The sequence below is a fragment of the Aplysia californica genome, unplaced genomic scaffold (assembly GCF_000002075.1).
Source record: "Aplysia californica isolate F4 #8 unplaced genomic scaffold, AplCal3.0 scaffold00082, whole genome shotgun sequence".
Classification (NCBI taxonomy): domain Eukaryota; kingdom Metazoa; phylum Mollusca; class Gastropoda; order Aplysiida; family Aplysiidae; genus Aplysia; species Aplysia californica.
The window spans coordinates 738,696-760,951 of NW_004797352.1; the positions used below are offsets into that span (position 1 = coordinate 738,696).

Below are 22,256 nucleotides of genomic sequence, written 5' to 3' on the forward strand. Positions count from 1 at the left end.
TCAAATGTTTGTTGTTCAGACCTGCTAGGAGTGAGTTACAATAGTCTAATCTAGATAGGATAAGAGATGTTACCAGTGTTTTGTGGTCTCTTCGTTTAAGTACTTTCGAACTAGGCCTATCCTTCTCAACTGAAAATAAAGGGATTTGGAAAGAGATCCTACAAACGAGCCGATTTATAAGTGGTGGTCAATATATACACCGAGATTCCTGACAACTTCTTTACTAGATGTCATATGCCCATATAAATCAAAGTTGACACTTTCCATATCTTTATTTAATCGTGGATTTTTTATAAGAATGATGTCTGTCTTTTCTTCATTTAGTTTCAATTTGTTTACTGCCATCCACTTTTTGATTTCATAAAAACATTGCTCTAGATTAGGTCTGCCTTGATTAACTCCTCCCTTAATCTACATTGCTTTAGTTTATTGCTGTCTATCCCTTCACCATCACAAAATACGGGTTTCGCCTTACAGCATCACAAAAACCCACTAAAAATAATAATCCACGATAGGGCTGCTACACTATAAATAAAAGGAACACACCGACGTCTTTAAAAGAACAGAGGCAGTGTCTACAGCTTGTTCGCTTTCCTCTGACATCGTCAAAAATAATTCTAGGTCATTGACACATTTATCTATTCCCACGAAATTTTGCATGGCTCTTGGACACACGAGCGACCAAAAAAAAAAAAAAAAAAAAAAATCTTGACCAAGTAATAAAAGTTTTTCTCTTTGGGTCCAATATTAAAAACAACTCTTTATAATGCCTACACAGGATCACGTCTCCACGTACAGCAGGTGATCCCGAAAATTACTCACCCCGTCTCTTGAACCGCGTTTCTTATACGGGATGCCCACTACTACTGGATCGGGCGGATCGCCCGACACGGTCGCCTGAAACTGAAAACGTTTGTTTTTGAGACGACCGAGTCGGGCTATCGGCCCGATCGGCCCGATCGGCCGATCCCATCTGTTGTGGGCATCCTGTATTAGGCGAATATAAAAGAGCGGTAATGAGCTTTCGTTGTGAAGAGCTTCCCAGATTTGTTTAGCTTCTCAGTAGAACAATCACAAAGGCCAAAGAAGGAACTTTTTGTCAATTATATTTGTCTAAATTCAGGAAATGAATACATCAAAAATCGGGTTTCGTCATGGGAATCTATCTTTTTGCAGGTACTTGCCAACTTTCAACTCTGTAGCTGTCGCAGTTTTATGGGAAAAGTGACACATGTGTTTCCAAGTTGCCATAATATATATATTATATATATATTGCTCTCCAGCAATGTTCTGTCGTCTGCTTTCGTCTCCTCTTTGTTTGTTTGTTTTAGTATAGGGTTTTACGGCGCTCGCAACTGCATAAGGTCATATGAGCTCGCGGGACACACCTAATACTTTTTCGTTGGTAGGAAATTTTGAAAGTGGAAATGAAAGAAGACAACAGAACATTGTTAGAGATCAGGAAAGGATGTGAAAGGAGACAATTTTAGAGAAGAAAATTTTTTTGTCGCTACCCGGAATCGAACCCGGGACCTTTGAATGAGAGGCCAACACCTTAACCTCTAGGCCACGAGAGCCCCCTCGTCTCCTCTTTCTGCCCCCACCCCCTCACCTCCTTTGCCCCATCCTCTGGGCTCCTGGCTCTTTCAGCAGCCTTTCTACTGCTACTCCTTGGCTCCTTCTTACTGCTGTCTTTCATCCACTCCCCTGATCTTCTGGTAGGAAAGATCTGCACCTAGCCTTCTCGGACAAGGGCGAAAAATCTCGGAGGGCCCGTGTGCAAGTTGCGGACGTTAAAGATCCCTTGGTGGTCTAAAACCGATAAGAGTAGTCTTCGGACGCCACCCGGGGCAAAATTCATAATTTCCTACAAACTGAGAAAGTTTAATGTGTCCCGCGCGCTCATATGACCTTGAGCAGTTGCGAGGGCCGTAAAACACTTTTTTTTTAAAATGTTCAAAAGTAAGTGGTCTCTTTGTTAAGGTTTACTCTACATAATTATTGAGTGCTAACCTGATGTTGGATTTGCAAACCTCAGAAAAACTCAGTTCCCTTAAATCCATAATATATATATATATATATATATATATACACATACAGGGTGATCCCCAAAAAACTGTACAACTTTATTTTCTGATTATCTCGCACAACAATAGTCATAGAATGCTGTAATTTAGAACAGACATAATTCATTCAAAAGGAACTTGTGTGACTTATGAAAACGGAAATGGCTTGAAGAAAAAAGCACCTAAAAGCGCAAAGTTCACCATTTTTTAAAAACCTTGTAAAGAAGGTCGTGAAACGATTGGTTGATCTTTTTCTTTTTTTTTCTCTTTAACTTTTGATTTTCCTTCCCTGTAACATTTATTCAATATTTAATCTCTGTTATGAAGTTATAAAAAAACTAACGATTTCATTCTGAAATTCCTAGTGGCATTGCTCTACATGCCCTCCTTTGGACTCGACACATTTCATGCGTCGTTCGAAATGTTCAATGGCGTCCAAACACAAGGACCTGCTAAACCATGAGTTTTTAAAGCCACATACACTGTATATATTCAGTATAAAGAGGCTTCTATATACAATAGGGAGTGGGGTGCCCAATAGACAGAATTTTTGGAGTTAACATATCCCGCAGGGTGAAAATGGGCTTTGCATTAAACCAAATGTCATCGAGGAAATGATCCCGCTTTTTAAGACAATCTATGAATCAGGAACACGTTGCCATTCTCTGATCCATGTCATCTCAGCCTAGCGAAGATGTAAATGGTGCAGTCGTAGGTTAAGATCTGCCATGAGAATGCAGGTTGTTGAGGTGTAGGAAAGTCCTAGCTGCATATCGTCTACGGATAGACGTCTCATGGGACTCGACTACTGAAAGCTGCATCGTGGTGACGTTTAAAGGGCAGTGCTTGGTGCGTGTTCGACCTGAATTAATCATTTTTAAAGGACATTTTTAGTTCTGATTTGCTATAGATCCAAACTGACAGACATTCTCTTCTCTTGACGTCAAAGGACCTTAGGGCACCTGAGCATTTTCTCCATGCAGTTCGAAGAACTTACGAAATGTCAAGGATGGTGAGTTTGTGGAGATATAATGTTGAATAGAAAAAGCTCTCTGCTCTTTACTAAACGTAGCAATAATCTTGGCAGGCAAACTAAATATGGGAAGAATAATATCTGCAGACTTCTGTTGACTTGTTAGACTGTTATAGCTTGCAATATGGCGCCATTGTTGCAACTGTTAGTGGTAGGCCTAGTGCGAACTGGTGCGTCATGCTATGAAAATGGCGACAAGGTTGAAATGGGTTGTTTGTTTAAAATGTGCCTTATAGAGCAAAACCATTCAATGGACCTATAAAAAATTAATATCAGACAAATCTCTTTTGGCTTCCAAATATTATGTTCAAATCTGAAAGGCAAAACTTCAGTATGGAGGAAGATATTTACAAAACAAATTGTACAGTTTTTTTTTATCCACCTATATTTTATGTATATTAATGTATGCCTGAATTGTCAGTGTTCCAATAAAACAAAAGTACTCTGGAATAGATTGTACATTACGAATGCATGCACCAAGTTTTTCCTTCCACAAAACAAAATCAGTGAGAAATTTCTGGTTTTTGGGCATTTTAAATTTTTACTAACTTAGTTTCTAGAAGAAACACACATGATCCTACACAACTTCGTAAGTGACGTATTTTATAGCAACCCGATGTCATCTTTCAGAAAAAAAAACACAAAACAACTGAAGTCCATTGCTTGGGTCCAATTGGCACTTCGTAGAACATTTTTCCATTGAGAAGATTCATTAATCGATATTGCTTTAAAAAAAAAAAGAAGTAGCCCGAAGTAAGTTAAGAAAAAACCTACTTGTATTTGACTGTCCTTTTCCTCTTGATAGAGAGTAACAACGTAGTATTCATGACCTTGCACGTCATCAGGCAGCAGGCGAGCAGTCAGTGTACTGGGTGTGCCCTGACCTTCGCCGACCACTAAAAGGACCACAGATACCTGGGAAGTGGGATGCGATAACGGAAGCCATTTGGAAATGGTGGAGAGTTGAGCCATAAGGACCAAGAGAAAGAAAATAAGAGAGGGGGAGGAGCTAGATAAATAAATGAGCAGATAGACTGAAGGTCAGAAGATCTATTTTTTTGTCCCGTTTCATTAAGGGACAATTAGATTATTGGGCATGAATGAAAGGATGAATCAGACTGCCTTATAATATATAGACAGATGATGCAATGCACAGACAGACAGACAGACAGACAGACAGACAGACAGAGAGATAGATAGATAGATAGATAGATAGATAAATAGATAGATAGATGGATAGATAGATAGACAGATATATATATATATATATATATATATATATATATGTATATATATATATATATATATACATATATATATATATATATATATATATATATATATATATATATATAGATAGATAGATAGATAGATAGATAGATAGATAGATAGATTCTATTTTTAAAGGGAATGCGAGGTGAATAAAAAAGGATTAAAATGAGTAATCTCAAGATAGAGAGAGGGAGGGGGGGGAAGAAGAAAAGAGAGAGAGAGACAGACATACAGAGAGTTAGTCAGACCGACCGACAAACTGAAAGAGAGAGAGAGAGAGAGAGAGAGAGAGAGAGAGAGAGAGAGAGAGAGAGAGAGAGAGAGAGAGAGAGAGAGAGAGAGAGGGAGAGAGAGAGAGAGAGAGAGAGAGAGAGAGAGAGAGAGAGAGAGAGAGAGAGAGAGAGAGAGAGAGAGAGAGAGAGAGAGAGAGAGAGCAAAGAGTTGAAGGACCCAAGGAAAGAGAACGTATGATCCCCTGAGTATGTGAATGCCTACCATGTCAATACCTTACCACACATACAAATAAATCATTTTGAACGTGGGTCAATCACATCTAGGTGTTTTGAGACTTTTTTATGTTAGCCCCTTACTGTCGATAATTTTTAATCCTGACGAAACAGGACTGAACTGAAGAGGTAGTAAGGGTATGTACTGCAAAAAGAAATAATGACATCCCTGTACCACTGATAATGTGACGTGGGAGTAGCAACCCACACACCTCCAGCTTGGTGGACCGGGGAACAGCGACTTTATAATTTGTAAAAAACGGGGAAAAAATTGTTCTCGGAACTGCGACTGCGCTAAACGAATACCTCTTCTTGATGGTATAGACAAAGATCGTGTATGACAAGATAGTTCACTCCTCTCTTTGAGTCAATTAAAAAAGTGTCCTCAAAATCCGCTGGCGCCCTCTTCGGAAAAGTGCGGACTTTGCGATCAGAGTTATCCTTCTTGTGGGAAAAACAATAAAAGTGAAACTAGCAAACGGTGCTATTCCTATTCTTTTTCTGGAGGAACAAAAGACAGCTTCAATGCAAAGACTGCAGCGCCATCTGAACCAATGTGCGGACTTCCGCGGACACTTTTTTGGCTGAGTGAACTATCTTGTTAAATACGCTCTTTGGTATTGACCATGGTATCGATTTAACCAGCCGACGATTACAAATTTGCTTATAAACTTATTGAATGCTATGTTCTCTCGTAAATAATAGCAAGTTAACAAAATGACTCGCTGGTGACTCTTTTTCTTGCTGGATTTAGAAGACCGCAAAAATATATATATTATTATATTATGAATATTGTATCACACAGTTTTTCTTATCACAAAGAGGAAGGACAACTGTCAGTTTTAACTAATCTCGATAGACCCTTTAGACCCCTAAAGTCAGAAATGGGAGAGGCGAGACGCTGAATCCCTTCGGAGTTTGCTGCCGAGTGGGATTAAATTTTGCTTGCAAGGCGAGTTGATCGACAGACAATGTCATTATCTGTAGACGATTACACCAAGATAAACTATAACAAAGAAATACTGTGTAATAATAAGCGCAGTCCTCCAGCTGAGTTGCGCCCTGACAATTTACTGTCGCACCTACGTCTAATGGCCACCTGTCCAAGACAGTCACCTGCATAAACGACCACTTCCTATTTCTCCCTTTACGTTAAAAAAGTATTATAATGGCACTGTTCACGATGTCCACCTGTCTAGGTTAACCATTCTTCTCTTCGATTCACTATGGATCACAAGATGACGCAGAGCTTCAGAAAAAGACAGACAGAAGATGAAAACAGAATTTCCCTGGATCAGTGACACACCTCTCCTGTGGCCTCGACCCTCACAGTGCGATTTGTGATCCTTGACCCTAAGGCCAGCGTAGAACGCGGGAAGTCAGCAACAGTCTCTGTGTCTTTCTCAGGGGCCATGGTGTAAGTCATGGACTTCGTACCTGGTTGTAAACAAGATACACAGTTTGTAAGATAATGTAATCGCACTTGATAACCATTCGAGCTTACTTAGTCTTGGGTATAAACCAAAGGAGAATATCGTGCATGTATAGACACGTTTGACTTTCCTCTCATTTCAGCATACATATCTGGAAGTTAATTCCTCGGTCTTTCTGTTTCTTGCTCGCTTTTTATAGGCTTTTTCTCAACAGGCAGCCAGTGCAGTGTCCGTAAAGAGGTGTAGCAGAGTCTCGGTTTCTTTTCTATAAAACTAAATGCGTAACATTGTTTTGAAAAGTTGTTTCTTATTCTACAGTGATATTCCATTATTTAATGCACGCCAGTAATTTTTGGTTGATTATGTGCAATTTCAGAGGGAGTCAGACAGCTTGTTTCTGACAAATCAGAATACCGATTTAGGTCTGTAACTGATCCCACTACCTGGGATGAAGAGTAGAGGAGAAAAATATATAAAAAGGGTGAAATGGTATGGGTTTAACGCCCTTATCAACACTATTCGGTTATCTAAGAGGCAGGACCTCCTAGTTTAACGTCCATCTCCGAAAGGACTGAGCCAAGTGGGACATTTGTGCAAATATAATTGTATAAACATTTTTATTAATTTAAAGTGTAAGCTAGTATGAACTCAAAATCTATTTAAAGCCTATGCCAAACACTCAAAGAAGACTGCCTTTTATGTGCTGTCAAACAGATTGAAAATCCTTCAAAAGGCTGTGTACGATAACCGCTCCTTAAAGGAAGTGTCAAGCATATAGGGCTTACTGAAAATCCTAAAAGAAAATGCAAGCACACACTTTAAACTCACCTAATGGAGTGGAGACGGTGAAATTCACCGTTTCATTTGATCGTTTTGTAACCAGAAGATAGATAGTACTGGCAGCTACTTCTTCGGGCAGTTTGTAATGTTCCGGGATAAGAAAGGTAAATTCAAGGCCGTAACTGTCTCTGTCGCCTGCAGATGACAAATAGACAGGGTTCAAAGACATTAATAGAATCTAGTTGTTCTCTTCCCTGCATCCCATCACCGCCTCTCTTTCTCTCTCTCTCTCTCTCTCTCTCTCTCTCTCTCTCTCTCTCATTCCCCCTCTCTCTCTCTCAATCTGTATGCGTGTATAGATGAGTGCGCATGTGTGGGTTGAATGATAAGATGAGATAGCAGGAGTTATAAGAAATAAAGTCTTGAAGTCAAAACAAATCGTAATTGTAGATGTACTAAAACAACCCGACACAGTTAAGAGAAAGATATTTCTAGCATCTGCGTTTGTTGCAATTTTTTTTGGTGGGGACACGCTCCAGCATAACATATTTATATAGCGGCGTCCAAAAGAAACTTGAAAATGTAATCACCCAAGCATCGTGTTAAAACCTCACATTACCCACTCATGCAGCATACCAAATTAAAGCTGAATAAATTCTGCATCATCGGACTAATTAATAATTCATCTACGTCAAGAGACGCCAGAGATATTTTCACTCAAAATTGACCTTAAAAAATCAGGCTTGGCAAAATGTGCGAAATCAAAGAAACGTAAAATAATCGGTGCGCGTGTATCCAGCTTCAGCTTTTGTCGGCCGCGATTTATTGCATTTTTTGGCCCTCTCGTGGCCGCAATTTTTGAATTTTTTCAACAAAAAAACCACCGCCGGGAAGAAAAAATAATTTAAATACAACAACAACAACAAAAACGGGGAATAACATTCGTGAAAAAAAAAGAAACCGAACCTCTTTATTTTTAGAAAGAAAGTTTTTATTTCACTTTCGCTTCACTTCGTCTCATTCTCACTTGTTCACTCCACGTTGAATTGTAATTTTCATGTGAAGAATATAAGTAGGCTACATTACATACAATTTATATTGCTGTTTCTCTTTCATGCTTCCCTCTCTGTGGTGTTCTAATTTCTTGGTGTATTAATATTTTCCTTCTCGTTATTGTTCTGATGTGTTGTTTTTCTATTTTTGTGTATATATAGCGTTATGTTCTTTCTACCTTTTTAAAAATTTGATAGAAAATGTGTCATGTTAGAGTGTGTCTCCACCAAAACCGAATACTGACACTGGCAGGCCCCTTGTGTGTGATTCCATAATTTACATGTTATATCCTGTGCTTTTTCTTGAATTACACGCATTTAGGGTTAAAACGGCCTGTCTACGGATAGGTTGATTTTTATTTGCTATTCTAATTTTGATTTCATTCTGTTGTGAAACCTTTATTTTCACGTTTTTACACTCTGTAAGGCTACAAATAATATTCTGGATGCTTAAAATAGACCGCAAGAAATTCTAGTGTTTTAGATTAAGTTACCTCTATCAACATATTGCTAATATATTATGTTGTCACGGAGAGTAGAAAGCTTGAAAATAAATGGCAACTTTTTGGGCAACTTTTGCCATTTTTGTGGCAACTTTTGGCAACTTTTGGAGAAAAAAAAGTCAACAAACGCAGATGCTAGGTGTATTGAGGAGCATCAATAATTGATAGAACGGACATACATTGCATATCCAATGAATGGAGAATCTTGTCTCTGTAATAAACACTATTTTATTAAGATATTTCGTCACAGTAGTTTCAAACCAAACGGAAACCAGAGCAATCACAAACACCACGCCAAAATTGGAATTAACATTAAATGTGCTCATTGTTGTTTGTTTTGTTTTTGCTTAGGAGGCATTAGTTTTGCGTAGTCCACGAACGCTTTTGACATCGACTCTATTAAATTTTAGGCATAATTATGTTTCATTTAATCCCACATGTGACAGTGAGTTGCAGACAAAGGGTCTGAATTGGGAGCAAGTCGCTTTCCTTCAGATGCTGTTTCATAGGGATTTCATATCGGGGCTATTTACTGGTGATCACTCCACGTTAATTTGATTTGGGCCCTTTAAGAAAGTGCTTTGCTATGCATGGAGATGTTTATTGAATGACACCATGACGGAAATAGGGGTAAAACATGACGTTCCAGCACTTGCACAATGCAGTCATTTAAAACAAAATTAAAACTAATTAACATATTATGTAACTGTTAAATCCAGGTTTTGCGTGGTATTTGTTACTACAAGTACTCTGTTATCCAATCTGTTTGAAAATATCACAGTATATCATTGTGGAGACGTATTCCATTTTCATTTGATATTCAATACAAGCCCATTCCACCAATGTCGATGCACCTCAATATACGCACGAAAACAGTTGTTAAGTTGTTTTGATTTTACACCATTTTGCCAAGCCTGATTATTTAAGGTCAATTTTGAGTGACCATATCACAGGCATCTCTTGACATAGAAGAATTATAAATGTGTCAGATGAAAAATAATTTATTTAGCTTTAAATTGGTATGCTGCATAAGCGCGTAGTACAAGGCTATAACACAATGATTGGGTGATTACATTTTCAAGTTTCTTTTGGACGCCACTGTATATTAAAAAAGGTAGGAACAACATAAAATTAAATGACATTACGCTATATAAACACAAAAATAGAAAAACAATACATCAAAGCAATAACAAGAAAAAACAATTAACACACCAACAATTTAAATTAAAACATAACAAAGAGGGAAAATTATTATTAGAAGCAATATAAACAGTATGTAATTTACTTATATTTTTCACATGAAAATAACAGATCAACCTGGTGTCAACAAGTGAGAATTAGACGAAGTGAAGCGGAAGTGAAAATAAACTTTCTTTCTAAAAGTAAAGAGGTCCGGTTTCTTTTTTTGTTTGATTTTCAATTTATGTTCCCCGGTTTGTTTTCGATTTTGTATTTCCCGGCGGTGGGGATTTTTTTTCCTTTTTTGGTGAAAAAATGAGAAAAATCACGGCCACGGCAAACGCAGATGCTAGATAATAAAAAAAAAGTCTCCTCTCATGGGAATCGAACTCACATCTTTTGCGTGCTTCGTTTCATCAAACGCTACACAACATACACTGGCGTATTTATTAATGTCACTATAAGATTATTTCTGATGTTACCATCATTCGTCATTGCTGCAGTCATGACCGTAGCAGAAGCAACATTAATAATAACAGTAGCAGTAACAGTAGAATTAGAAGTAGCAGTTGTAATAGTATTCGTAATAGCTGAATTAAAGCTATTGTAGTGCCAGCAGCAGCAGCAGCAGGAGGAAGATGAAGAGGAGGAGGAGTGCTTGTGGTAGTATAAAGGCAGCCTTAGTGGTTGTAAAACATGTACATGTACTTGCAATAGAAGGAATTTTGTGTAATTTGAGTAAAGAGCTAAAGGTAAGGTCGTTTAGTGAAGGGAAAATGGAAAACAGACGGACAAAGCGAACTAAAAAAGGAAGAGTGAAGAAGCTGGATCAACTATTGGCAGACTGCAACCACCTGAAAGTGGCAGTGGTGGTGGTGGCAGTAGTCAGAGTATTAATAGCAGCAGCAGCAGCAGCAGCAGCAGCATCATCATCATCATCATCATCATCAACAACAACACAGCAGCAGCAGCAGCAGCAGCAGCAGCAGCAGCACAAGCAGTAGATACAAGAGCAACAGCAGCCACGTGCAGTAGGCTAAAAGCATGTGCTGTTCTATTATAACCAACGATCGAAAGTGTTTGGGCTCTACATGGAAAACATACAGACTTTTTAGATCCTGTGCTGATGGTGCATGCAGTAGGCCTTAATCAAGCCAAATCCATGTAAATAAATTACATGTATGTTAGATGTAGTGAGTGCACTGGCATGACAATTTCAGTGTTTTGTTGTTAGTTCGTAATCTTGTGTCTTTTCTGTTTCGAACCGAGGACCTATAGAATAAGAGGCAAACACCGTAATCTAGACCACAAGAGTCCCCATTTAAGTCAAAATAATTAAATCGAAGAAACTGGCATTTTTCCGTCTGCTGAGGAAGTTATTTTGGCTTGACAGCTTCGATGTCCACTGAAAAACTCGTTTCTGAGTGAACTTTTACGGAAAAATATTGATTAAAGGCACAACAAATATGTGGGGCAGCATGGTGGAATCAGGCTCTCGTCAAAATAATCAAAGTGAAGAAATTTGTATTTTTCCGCAGGTTTGTGAATTTTTATCCAATTTTTGTTTTTTAGCTCAACATCTCTCATGCCCATTAAAGAACTCATTTCTGTTCGGGGTTTTCTGAAAAACGTTGATTAAATGCACAAAAAATGTAAATTTTCAGTTACCACGAACTCTTAAGCTAAGGAAATAGCTAATATTTGGCGGCCATTTTCTCACTAATTTTACTTCTGAAAACAAGTGACCCCAACCTCCTTCATTTGCAAACATCTCGACTTGTGTTCAAGATAAATGAATACTTTTTTCATCCAAATAAAGACAAATGAACAAGCTTTAAGATGATACCAATAACTCTACATGCCCAAAAATTGACGAGAGCCTAATTCCACCACGCTGCCTCACATATAAACTTGCAGTTGCCAAGGACACCCAAGCTTTGAAAGCCACCAACTTTGGCGACAATTTTCTCGATAATTTTACCCCTGAAACCAAGTGACCCCCACCTCCTTCAGTAACAAATATCTCCACTTTTTTCAAGACAGATGTGTATTTTTTTCCATTAAAAGCAAGACAAAACTAGATGACAGATCTACCAATAATTTCTCGTGCTCCAAAACTGACGGGTGCCTGATTCCACCGTGTCGTGATATCTAGCTTCGCGGTGTTGAACTTTCTTTCCTGGCGAGAGTAGACCTGTGCAGTTCATGTTTCACTTGTGTACAGCAGTGAGTTTAAAACGTTGATTGGTACACTTTCAAACAGGGCTTCATGTTAAGGGAGGGGGGGGGGGGGCTACACCTGAAGGCTATATCGCTTATTACTGGACCAAAGTTTACCCCATTTCACACATAACAAGCATAGTAAGGAGTTTTAAAATCCGCACTCAAATTTGAGAAAAAAATGTTTCATTTTCATGGATACGGCGGCCATATTGGATTTTGTTGACATGTCTTACGTAATGAACACCCCACTTATTGCTCATGGAAATTCATAGTTTTTTTTTTGCATGCGTATTAACAAACAGTAAATAAAAAAAAATGTTTGTTGTTTTTTTCCTAAACGAATTAAAATTTTTTAATGAATTTTTTCCAGAGGTAGCATTCAAGTTTGCGAAAAATCCGTGAAAATCCACACTCCAGACACCACAACCAAAATTCTATTCCATGTATCAAAAATTCTACAAACGAATTTTAGTATTACATCTTCTCTTCATTCTGTGAAAATTTCATGAAGATTGGATTAAAAAATGGTGGAGTTATTGAAAAAAGTTTAGAGAAAAGTCGCATTTTGAATAAACGGCTGATAAAGAAAAATAAAATATTGACTTTATAGGGAAATGGTGGTGATAAACATGCCAGGTATGGGAATAAATACGGTTTATGGGGGTTCTTATGCAATGAAATAGTTGTAGGAGAGGCTGAGGAAGCTAAAAAATCCTACAACTCAAATTCCATAATTTCGAATCGAACCGGGACTTTGGGGGTGTAGCCCCCCCCCCCCTCCTTCCCTTACCTAAACTCTTGCTTTTGGTCGTGGATGTTTAGTCAATTCAAATAATAAATTCTTTACCAAGTGCTTGCTTGCTCGTCTTTGAAGTGGTCTACGACTTGTGGATGTTCATCTTCATTCTATTATTTTGAGTTCTCCATAAATCAATTAACGAGATCGAGAAAATTTAAGAAAAAAAAAATTGAAACAAAGTTGGGTAAAACTCAAAATGTGAGGCAGCGTTGTGAAATCAGGCGCTCGTCAAAATAACCAAATCAGGGAAAAAAATGTATTTTTCCGCAAGTTTGGGAATTTTAAATCGAATTTTCATTTTTTTGCGTAACCTCTTTTAGGTCCATATGAAAACACATTTCTAGGTGAATTTTACAGGAAAAACACTGATTATTTGCACAAAATATGTAATTTTTCAGTTTTCAAAGACTTTAGCTATGGAGTTACCAAACTTTGGTGACCATTTTCTCACTAATTTCACCATTGAAACCAGGCGACCTCAATTCTATTCAAGATAAATGGATATTTCTTTCATTGGAACCAAGGCAAACGAATCAGCTTTCAGATGATACCAGTAACTCCACATGCCCAAAAATTGACGAGCGCCTGATTCCAGCGCGTCGTGACACAAATGTTACCTATTAGAAGCATTCAGCCTCCGGGACATGATCTGTCCGTTCTGGTTTCAAGACTAAGACGGTAAAAATACGACAGCTACCTCACATGGATATCTCACTGTGCTGGGAAAGTTTTGGATACGTTTGGAGAGGAGAAGTTGTTGTGTTGTAGAGGCCTGGTTCCAGTGTGTGATGGGGCCATACTCCAAACGTCAAGAGTGGCCTTTGTATGGTCACCACATCCAAACCTCTCCACTGGAGCCACTTCATAATTTATAACATGTGTATTTTTTGACAGACGGAGTTTACGGAAACAATCCACGAACAATCAACTGTTGAAACTCGGTGTTGAACAGAAGCTCCAAGAGAATCGATTCGGATATAAATGCCACGTACCACCAAAGAGTCTACATAGCAAGAGGGGCCACTCCTCTCTTTGAGCCAGTTAAAAAAGTATCCTCAAAATTCGTTGGCGCCCTCTGCGGAAATGCGCACCCTTTGCGTACAGAGTTACCCTACTTGTGTTTAAAAAAATCAAAGTGAAACTAGCAAGTTTTTGAATAAATTTCGAAAGAACGCTTTTTTAAAATGGTTAGGCTGATAAAAAAACTTTTCCAGAGGTAGGGGTGATTGTTTTCTTCGTTTAATTTGACTTTAGAATGAAAGGCGAGAGGTCATAAAAAAACAAAAAAACTAATAAAACTCCGCACTGAACGAACCCGAACCGCTGATGAACAGCAATCGATCTGCGTACGCATATTCTTCTTCTGGAAAAAAGAAAGAGAGCTTCAAAACAGACTGCAGTGCTATCTGAAGCAAAGAGAGGACTTCCGGCGGACACTTTTTTGGCTGAGTGGACCATCTTGTTATGTACCATCTTTGATACCACAGAGTTATTCAAAAATGTTAACGTTACGTTGCATTGGAGATTGTAGGGAGAGAATTAGTCAAAACCTGGAGATTTGAATAGCTACCACCTTCCCTGGGTTTCTTTGGCATTATCAGTTTGTACACACTTTTTCTTCAATGCACAAATAGTGTATAATATACACCATATTAAATAGAACAATACGGTTGATTTTTAAGAAGTTGCCAAGTTTTGCGCTTCACTCAGTTTTGGTGGTAATTTAATAAACTTGATATTTTTCAAACATATTAGTTGATTTTGCACATAGTAACAAATGTAGCGTCCTCCCTATTTCAATTTAATGACATTTTGTTAAAATAGGTCCCAAGATGACCGAGCTATTGCCCTTTGAATGGATCCTCTTTTTTGTTTTTAGACACCCGGTACAACAGTCATAAAACAACAACAAAATAGCAACACCTGGACAAGAAGCAGGACTCACCAGCTTCGCTGTTGCTCTGCGAACAATCTTCTTTTGTGAGTGTGAAGCAATCTTGATTCATGAAGAGGCCCTCACTTTCGTTGACAGTCTCTTCACATGCCTGTCCAGAGGAGAAATTTAATAGGTAAGGGATACCCTATTTTACGGGGAAAGGTGGGCTCTGTTAATTAATAGGTGGCGGAGCTCAGGTTGGGGTGCAGGAGTAACGAAGGGCCCTTTATGGTTAAAAAAGAGGAATAATGTTGTCGTTGTGAGAATGAAAGTCTGCTTTTTATTATTTTTTTCTTTTTGTAAGTGTTTTACGGCGCTCGCAACTGCATAAGGTCATATGAGCGCGCGGGACACATTAAATTACATTTTCAGTTGGTAAGAAATTTTGATTTGCCCGGGTGGCGCCCGAAGCCACCAAGGGATCTTTAACGTGCGCAACTTGCACACGGACCCTCCGAGATTTTTCGCCCTTGTCCGAGAAGGCTAGGTGTAGATCATTCCTATCAGAAGATCAGGGGTGTGGTTGAAAGACAGAAGTAAGAAGGAGCCAAGGAGTAGCAGTAGAAAGGCTGCAGAAGGAGTCAGAAGCCCAGAGGAGGGGGCAAAGGAGGTGAAGTTGCGGGGGCAGAAAGAGGAGACGAAAGCAGACGACAGAACATTGCTAGAGAGCAGGAAAGGGGGTGAAACGAGACAATTTTAAAGAAGAAAATGTTTCGGTCGCTACCCGGATTCGAACCCGGGACCTTTGAATGAGAGGCAAACACCTTAACCTCTAGGCCACGAGAGCCCCCTTTTAAAATTTAGTTTTAGTAGAGGCTTTACAGTGCTCGCAACTGCATTAGGTCATATGAGCGCCAAGGGGTGGATGTCAATAATAGACCTAACAGGGAATCAGGCTTACTCTGCTCACCTCTCCAGCTTCAACAGCACAGAGTCTGCTTTGACTATCAAGGCACCCCGGGAAGAGCGGTCACAAGAGTGTGACAAACATACAAAAGAAGTAGAGGAAACGTGACGATAATAAGGATGAGCAAAGAAAACTGTTGCCGTTCAGGCCCAGTTATCAGCATGAAAATGACGAATCAGCCCATTTACAATTCTACAATGCATAAAGACACTTCAGTCAGTAGCACCGCCCCGGTGCGTAAAAATCTGTTTAAGTCTAGAAGTCGCTTATAAGTGATAATGTACTTTTGGGGACCTGTTAACAAGTCTTAAATTTTTAATTTAATATTTTATCTAGTGTGTACATTTCTTGTATTCTCTTAATTGCAAGTGAATATCATTTTGCTGGAATTAGTGTGAAATATGAAAATAATATCGATACGTGCGATGTTAAGAACTAAAATAGCCAGGTAACTAAATACACATGTAAAAATCATTTTGCTCCACAATAACCACTGCAATGTGTTGAAATCGTGACCACACGTCCCCCCCCTCTCTCTCTCACTCTTTCTCTCTCTCTCACTCTCTCTCTCTCTCTCTTTCTGTCTCTCTCTCTTTGCGTGTGTGGTGTGTGTGTGTGTGTGTGTGTGTGTGTGTGTGTGTGTGTGTGAGTGTGTGCTTGTGTGTGTGTGTGTGTGTGTGTGTCTTTGTATGCATTTTATATGTGTGTGTGTATGTGTGTGTGTGTGTGTGTTTGTATGCATTTTATGTATGTGTGTGTGTGCGTGTGTGTATGTGTGTGTGTGTGTGTGTGTGTGTGTGTGTTTGTATGTATTTTATGTATGTGTGTGTGTGTGTGTGTGTGTGTGTGTGTGTGTGTGTTGCTGTGTGTGTGTGTGTGTTGTTGTGTGTTGTTCTGTATTTTTGTGTGTATTTATATATACGTACAATTCATAATTTTTGTTCGTACGTTACACCCCAATCAACTCAATTTAGGTAATCCAAGAGACGGGCTACTCCGACCACGAATGTTGTGTGACAACCTAGGCTGAAAAGGATGCAACGTTTCAACAGTCGAACAGAAATACTTGATTAAAAAACAACAACAACACAAAAACAAAAAACAAAAAACAAAAGTTTTTCCAACTCGGGAATCGTTCTCACCAATTCAGCGAACATTGATGTAGAGTCTAGCTCTGCTAATGCACCGTTGCAGACGTATGTGTGTGTGTGTGTGTGTGTGTGTGTGTGTGTGTGTGTGTGTGTGTGTGCATGTATGTGTGTGTGTGTTTGTGTGTGCATGCGTTTGTGTGTGTGTGTGTGTTTGTTTGTGCATGCGTTTGAGTGTGTGTGTGTGTGTGTGTGTGTGTGTGTGTGTGTGTGTGTGTGTGTGTGTGTGTGTGTGTGTGTGTGTGTGTGTGTGTGTTTGTGCATTCGTTTGTTTTTGTGTGTGTTTGTATGTGTTTGTTTGTGTGTTTGTGTGTGTTTGTGTATGTGCGTGTGCATGTGTGTGTGTGTATGTATGTATGTATGTCGATCGGTAGGTCGGAAGGTCTGTCTGTCGGTTGATATATATATAATTAGTGTAAACAATATAATAATATTATAGTCGAGACGATGATCAGGACATTCATTTACGTAGCAACCACATTTTCATCTCACCGGGTTGATGACTCCAGAGCCTGGAGCAACAGACACTTGCGTTGTGCCATTGTCTCTTTCTATGAAAAGATACACAGCGAACGGCGCATGCGTCATTAGTGTATGCTTGTCCGTACAACTGACAGGCATTGGCAGGGGACTGGGCAGGTAAGGTTCTCTGTAGTGCTAAGGAGGATAATAACATGGCATTATGATAGGGTAAAGCCACGCTAGAACCAGTCAAATTCTTTTTTATTGTAAAAATCGGATTTCCAGCAAGATGTGTTTGCTGTGGAGCTGCTATCATCGTTATTGATGTGGGAAAATTTAGTAGTTTATTGAGTTTTGTGTGTGCGAGTGATTGTCAGGGTATGTGTATTCATTTATTTGTGTGTGTGTGTGTGTGTGTGTGTGTGTGTGTGTGTGTGTGTGTGTGTGTGTGTGTGTGTGTGTGTGTGTGTGTGTTTCCGTTTGTTTCAGTGTGTGTGTGTGTGTGTGTGTGTGTGTGTGTGTATGTGTGTGTGTTTCCGTTTGTTTCAGTGTGTGAGTGTGTGTGTGTGTGTGTGTGTGTGTGTGTGTGTGTGTGTGTGTGTATGTGTGTGTGTGTGTGTGTGGTCCTACATAAACCTTCATTTATGTCGCAAAGCTTAGTCTCTTCAGTCTTCGTCTTACCATCAAAGACAGGATTCTTTTCCCCTATCGAAATTCTTGTTTTATCGAGTATCTCCGGCTTTTTGCTGATCACCGTATCCCACTCAACTGGGCCGGTATAAGGTAAAGTTGTTCCCGCATCTGATCCGGACATTGGGGATTGCCTTGTTAGTGAGACAACTTCCTGGGCCTTCGGCATACTGTGGTAGGGTGGCAAGTTCCTTTCCACGCCGCCTTTGCTTCCTGAACTCAAAGTCAGGTACCCATGACAGCTGGGGGGGGGGGGGGGGGGGGGGGGGGAAAGCAGGAGGGGGTGAAAAAAATCTGTGGCCGAACAGAATCTCGAACCCGGACTTTCTGCTTCGGAGACGAGCGCACTAACCTCTCCTTCACCACACCCTCAATTCGTGTAAAAGCAACTCGGCTCGGACTCAACCTAAATGAAATTAATGGGGCCCACAATGTTAACAATCATTTAAAATGACACCTTGCAATGGAGTATGTAGGCCTGCCTAATTATAATGTGGTAAAGTACAATGCCCCACCCCCCCAAAAAAAAAAGAAAAGAAAAGAAAACCAACAAAAAATAACAATAATCAAACCAAAACAAAAGAAAAACACGAACAAAACACCCGCCCACCCGCCCACCCGCCCACCCCCTCACCCCAAAAAAGAATTATTACAAATAAAAAATCTACTCAGATTCAATGTTTATTAGGAAACATGAACATTTAATTAATTTTCTTTTTACACCTTTAAGTATAAAATGCCTATATCAGCGAGTAAGGCTCAATGTAGATTTGTAAAAATGAGTTTTTATAGCAGAATATATTCTTTTAAAATTGTCTTGTCTTATGACTTGCTTCTAATAATAAATGATTTTGATCCCGACTCTGTGCTCCCTATAAAGTAAGTAATAATAGTATGCAAAAATAGAAGTTAAAAGTTTTAAGAGACATTGGCCATTTAAATTAATGCGGGATCCGAAAACAACCTCTTTTCGTTCAGTTCATCATATTATTTGGGACGTAGCTTGGCGCAGAAACTCGAAAAACACTTTTTTTGGGTGTAAATGTAGGATTTAATTCCCCCCCGCCCCAGCAAACACCATTTAGAACTGGGAAATATATTTGGCTGATCTTGTCCAAGCGGATACAGAAATCTGGCTATCTCAAGGGCGACTGTCAAACTTAAAATAATAATATTTTAAAACTTGATTACTGCCCATGTGATCTGAACTTTCACATTCCCTCTTCTCAGACGTAACAAAACACACTCCAAGAGATGTACAAAAGTGAGAACTTTCCTTCAGGTACTTACAGCAACTATGTAATCTGTTACATTTAGCTCGTACTGATCAAGCATATGGTCGACATGCCCCTCAAGGCAGCTGAGATACTTCTTCTGTGTAACAACTACAATTTTCACTTCCGAGACGGATGGCAGATTAGGATTCTGAAAGGCAAAAATAATACAACAATAATAAAAAATAAATTACATTTTATTGACCCCTGTGGGGGAAATTGGTGATGATTATACCATTGCAGTGAAAATAATAGATTTGGGAAACGAAATATTTTTACTTTTCTTTGAAAAGAATCGGGATCCCCCAGGATAGGGCTTAATGTTGAAAAATATACCAGTGCTCAGAAAAACGAAGAAGACAGGTTTACAATACTAGAATATACAAGTACGTGCTCGGGCCCACGAGGGCCAATCCAGGCATTGGCCATTACGTTGCTGCCGTGACGTCTTCAATAGTTTTAACAGTACTTGGAATCCTCAAAAATAGGTTCATAATACCCATTGCTGTTAGAAAGAAAAGAGACGCCAAAGAAATAATAGTATAGGCTCCTTTAAAAAAAATTCAGGACTGCCATGATATCGAATGGATATGAACAATAATTTCGTAGATTCCTTCTGTGTTAATAGAATGATGTGTCGAAGAAAAGAGAGGTCTTCATTTATTCTTAGTTAATTGATCATTTAAAGGATTTTGATAAAATTCGACAGGGCGAACTATTTCATTTAACATTTTGGAAGAACTAAATATGATTGGAAATGATTTTTTTAAAGAGCCATTAATTGGTACGAGGGTCGCAAAGCTGCTTTACGAATTGAGGGAAAGCCCTGTGAAGAGAAAACGATTGAAAGAGAAGTCGTCTCTACAACATAAAAAGAGAATAAACCCCAAAAGTAAAGAAAAAGTCAAGTTTTCAAAGTAAGTTAAAAAAACCATTCATAGCATCAGGTATGCTGTTGACAAAGGTTTGATCCAGATTCAGAAAAAGACCACTATTTAAAGAGATTATTGCACCTAAAGGTGAACATAGGCGGATTTTTCTTTAAATAAATAAAACAATGCCTAAAAGTTTCTTAAAAAGCTAAGAGTTCGATAGGTAATCTCATAAGGAAAAGCGACGAAAGCAAACAAGTTCAAAAGTTAAAATGTGTTGGACACATTATTGCATACGATAGTAAATTCACCACATAAATTAAACGAAAAATTACATCAGCTAAAGATAGTTTCCATAAAATGTGTCCAATCCTTAAAAATAGAAACTCCTTAATGACATCCAAAATGAGAGTTTTAAAAGGCTCTGTGGTCAATATTTCTATACAGCTGTGAATGCTGGATAGTAATTTAAGATAGGTAAAATAAACTAGAGGCAACATAAATTTGTTTTCTTAGGAGAGTGCTAATAAGTTGCTTCATTGAAATATGTCAAATCAAACTTTCACGAAGTAGTATGGAGGGAGCATGCGTGGTGACTTCACAAAAAAAGGAACTAGGATAACATAAATGGAAATCCTAAGTCACCTAACAAATAGGTCTTTAATACCTTGCTCTCACTGAACAAATAGAAGACTAAAGAAACAGACGTAGACCAAAAATGACTAAGAGAAGGCAAACAGATTGGTGGCGAGAATAGACGAGATTTATATGAACAGATTATAATACTAAAGTCAGTTGAGAACATCAATGCAGTGAATTGAGTGGCAAACCATGATCAACAATGCTGCTTCAGATTTGTCGCTTAAAACATAATCCACCTCTAAACCTTTGGTTAGATTTCCTGAGCAGCAAATCTGTTAAAAAGGTACTGTTGATCAAATGGACAGACAGGGTCACCAACGAGGAAGTGTTAAGGAAAACAAGACAGATACCAGTGACAGCTGAGGAAGTAGAATGCGGTGGCGATGGATTGGACATACTCCCAGGACGTCAGGCAGCTGCATAACAAAGAAAGTGTTGGGTTGGATTCCACAAGGTAAAAGATCAAGGGAAGACCGCGTTGAACCTGGAGAAGAATCACAGAATTTGATGTATAGAAATACGGGAGGACATGGAGTAACATCAAGAGGCTAGCCCAGGGTAGAGAAAGGTGGAAAGTGTTTTTCCGAGGCCTATACACTGGTGCAGCGTGAGAAAGGCAATAATGATGAAACTTCTGTAATGTTTACCCTCTTCGTTCGAGAATGAAACAAGAAGTAAACAAAAAACAACAAACAAACAAACAAACAAAACGAAACAAATGGAAAGAAAACGATAATGCACCATGTTGTGGCATGGAATTATGCACAATAATGTACAGGTTCATAGAAAAGACTTGAAAAAAAAATTAAGAGCACTTTCTCACATCTCTGCTCTATTAGTCACTAAATTATACTTACACCAGGAACGTAAATCTTAGGTTCTTTTGAATGCAATGCTGTCGGACTGATGTACGTCATAGTTGGGTATTTATGTTCCTTCCCACTTTGTGAAAACTTTGCCACAACGATGGGACGGGTGGACTCGACGTGAACAACATGTCCCGTTATGGTACTAAAGGAAAAAAAGAACATTTTAATTGAATGATTTGCGGAAACAAATTACGTAGGGGATAAGAAATAGACAAAGGTGAGAATAAGGGATTAAAGTATGACCAAGAAAAGAAAGATGCCCGACAAATGTGACACAAAAGAAAATATCAGTAGATTTTGACAATATGAGTATCATATTTTCCCTGTCCACACTAATTCTAAAAAGAAACATTCTTCAACAGAGTTGTTTATCTCGTGTTATAGGGGCCTACTACCAGATCAAACAATCTTCACAGGGGCACTAGGTGCATGACTAACTAAAAACTATGATGAAAGTTAAGTTCAAATAGGTATGGCACGTGTTTATTTCCTCAGGGGAGGCTACGTGCAAAATACAATGGGAGAAAATGCTTATGTAAACTGTGTTTGCCCCAAAAATAGCAATCGTAGATATTTTACACCACCACCGACACAGTTCAGATCATTTTGG

At 38.8% G+C, this 22,256-nt stretch overlaps 1 protein-coding gene across 1 annotated transcript in view; it reads right to left on the reverse strand.

Moving 5' to 3' along the window:
• Positions 1–780: 780 nt before the first annotated feature.
• Positions 781–22,256, reverse strand: part of LOC101854856 — a gene marked incomplete in the record, with an annotated part of 36,556 nt that continues 15,080 nt past the window's right edge. The window contains 8 exon segments of the mRNA XM_035968789.1: positions 781–987; positions 3,874–4,014; positions 6,184–6,314; positions 7,139–7,285; positions 14,792–14,891; positions 17,330–17,494; positions 19,280–19,414; positions 21,635–21,788. Of these exon segments, the coding sequence (XP_035824682.1) occupies positions 781–987; positions 3,874–4,014; positions 6,184–6,314; positions 7,139–7,285; positions 14,792–14,891; positions 17,330–17,494; positions 19,280–19,414; positions 21,635–21,788 (1,180 nt within the window).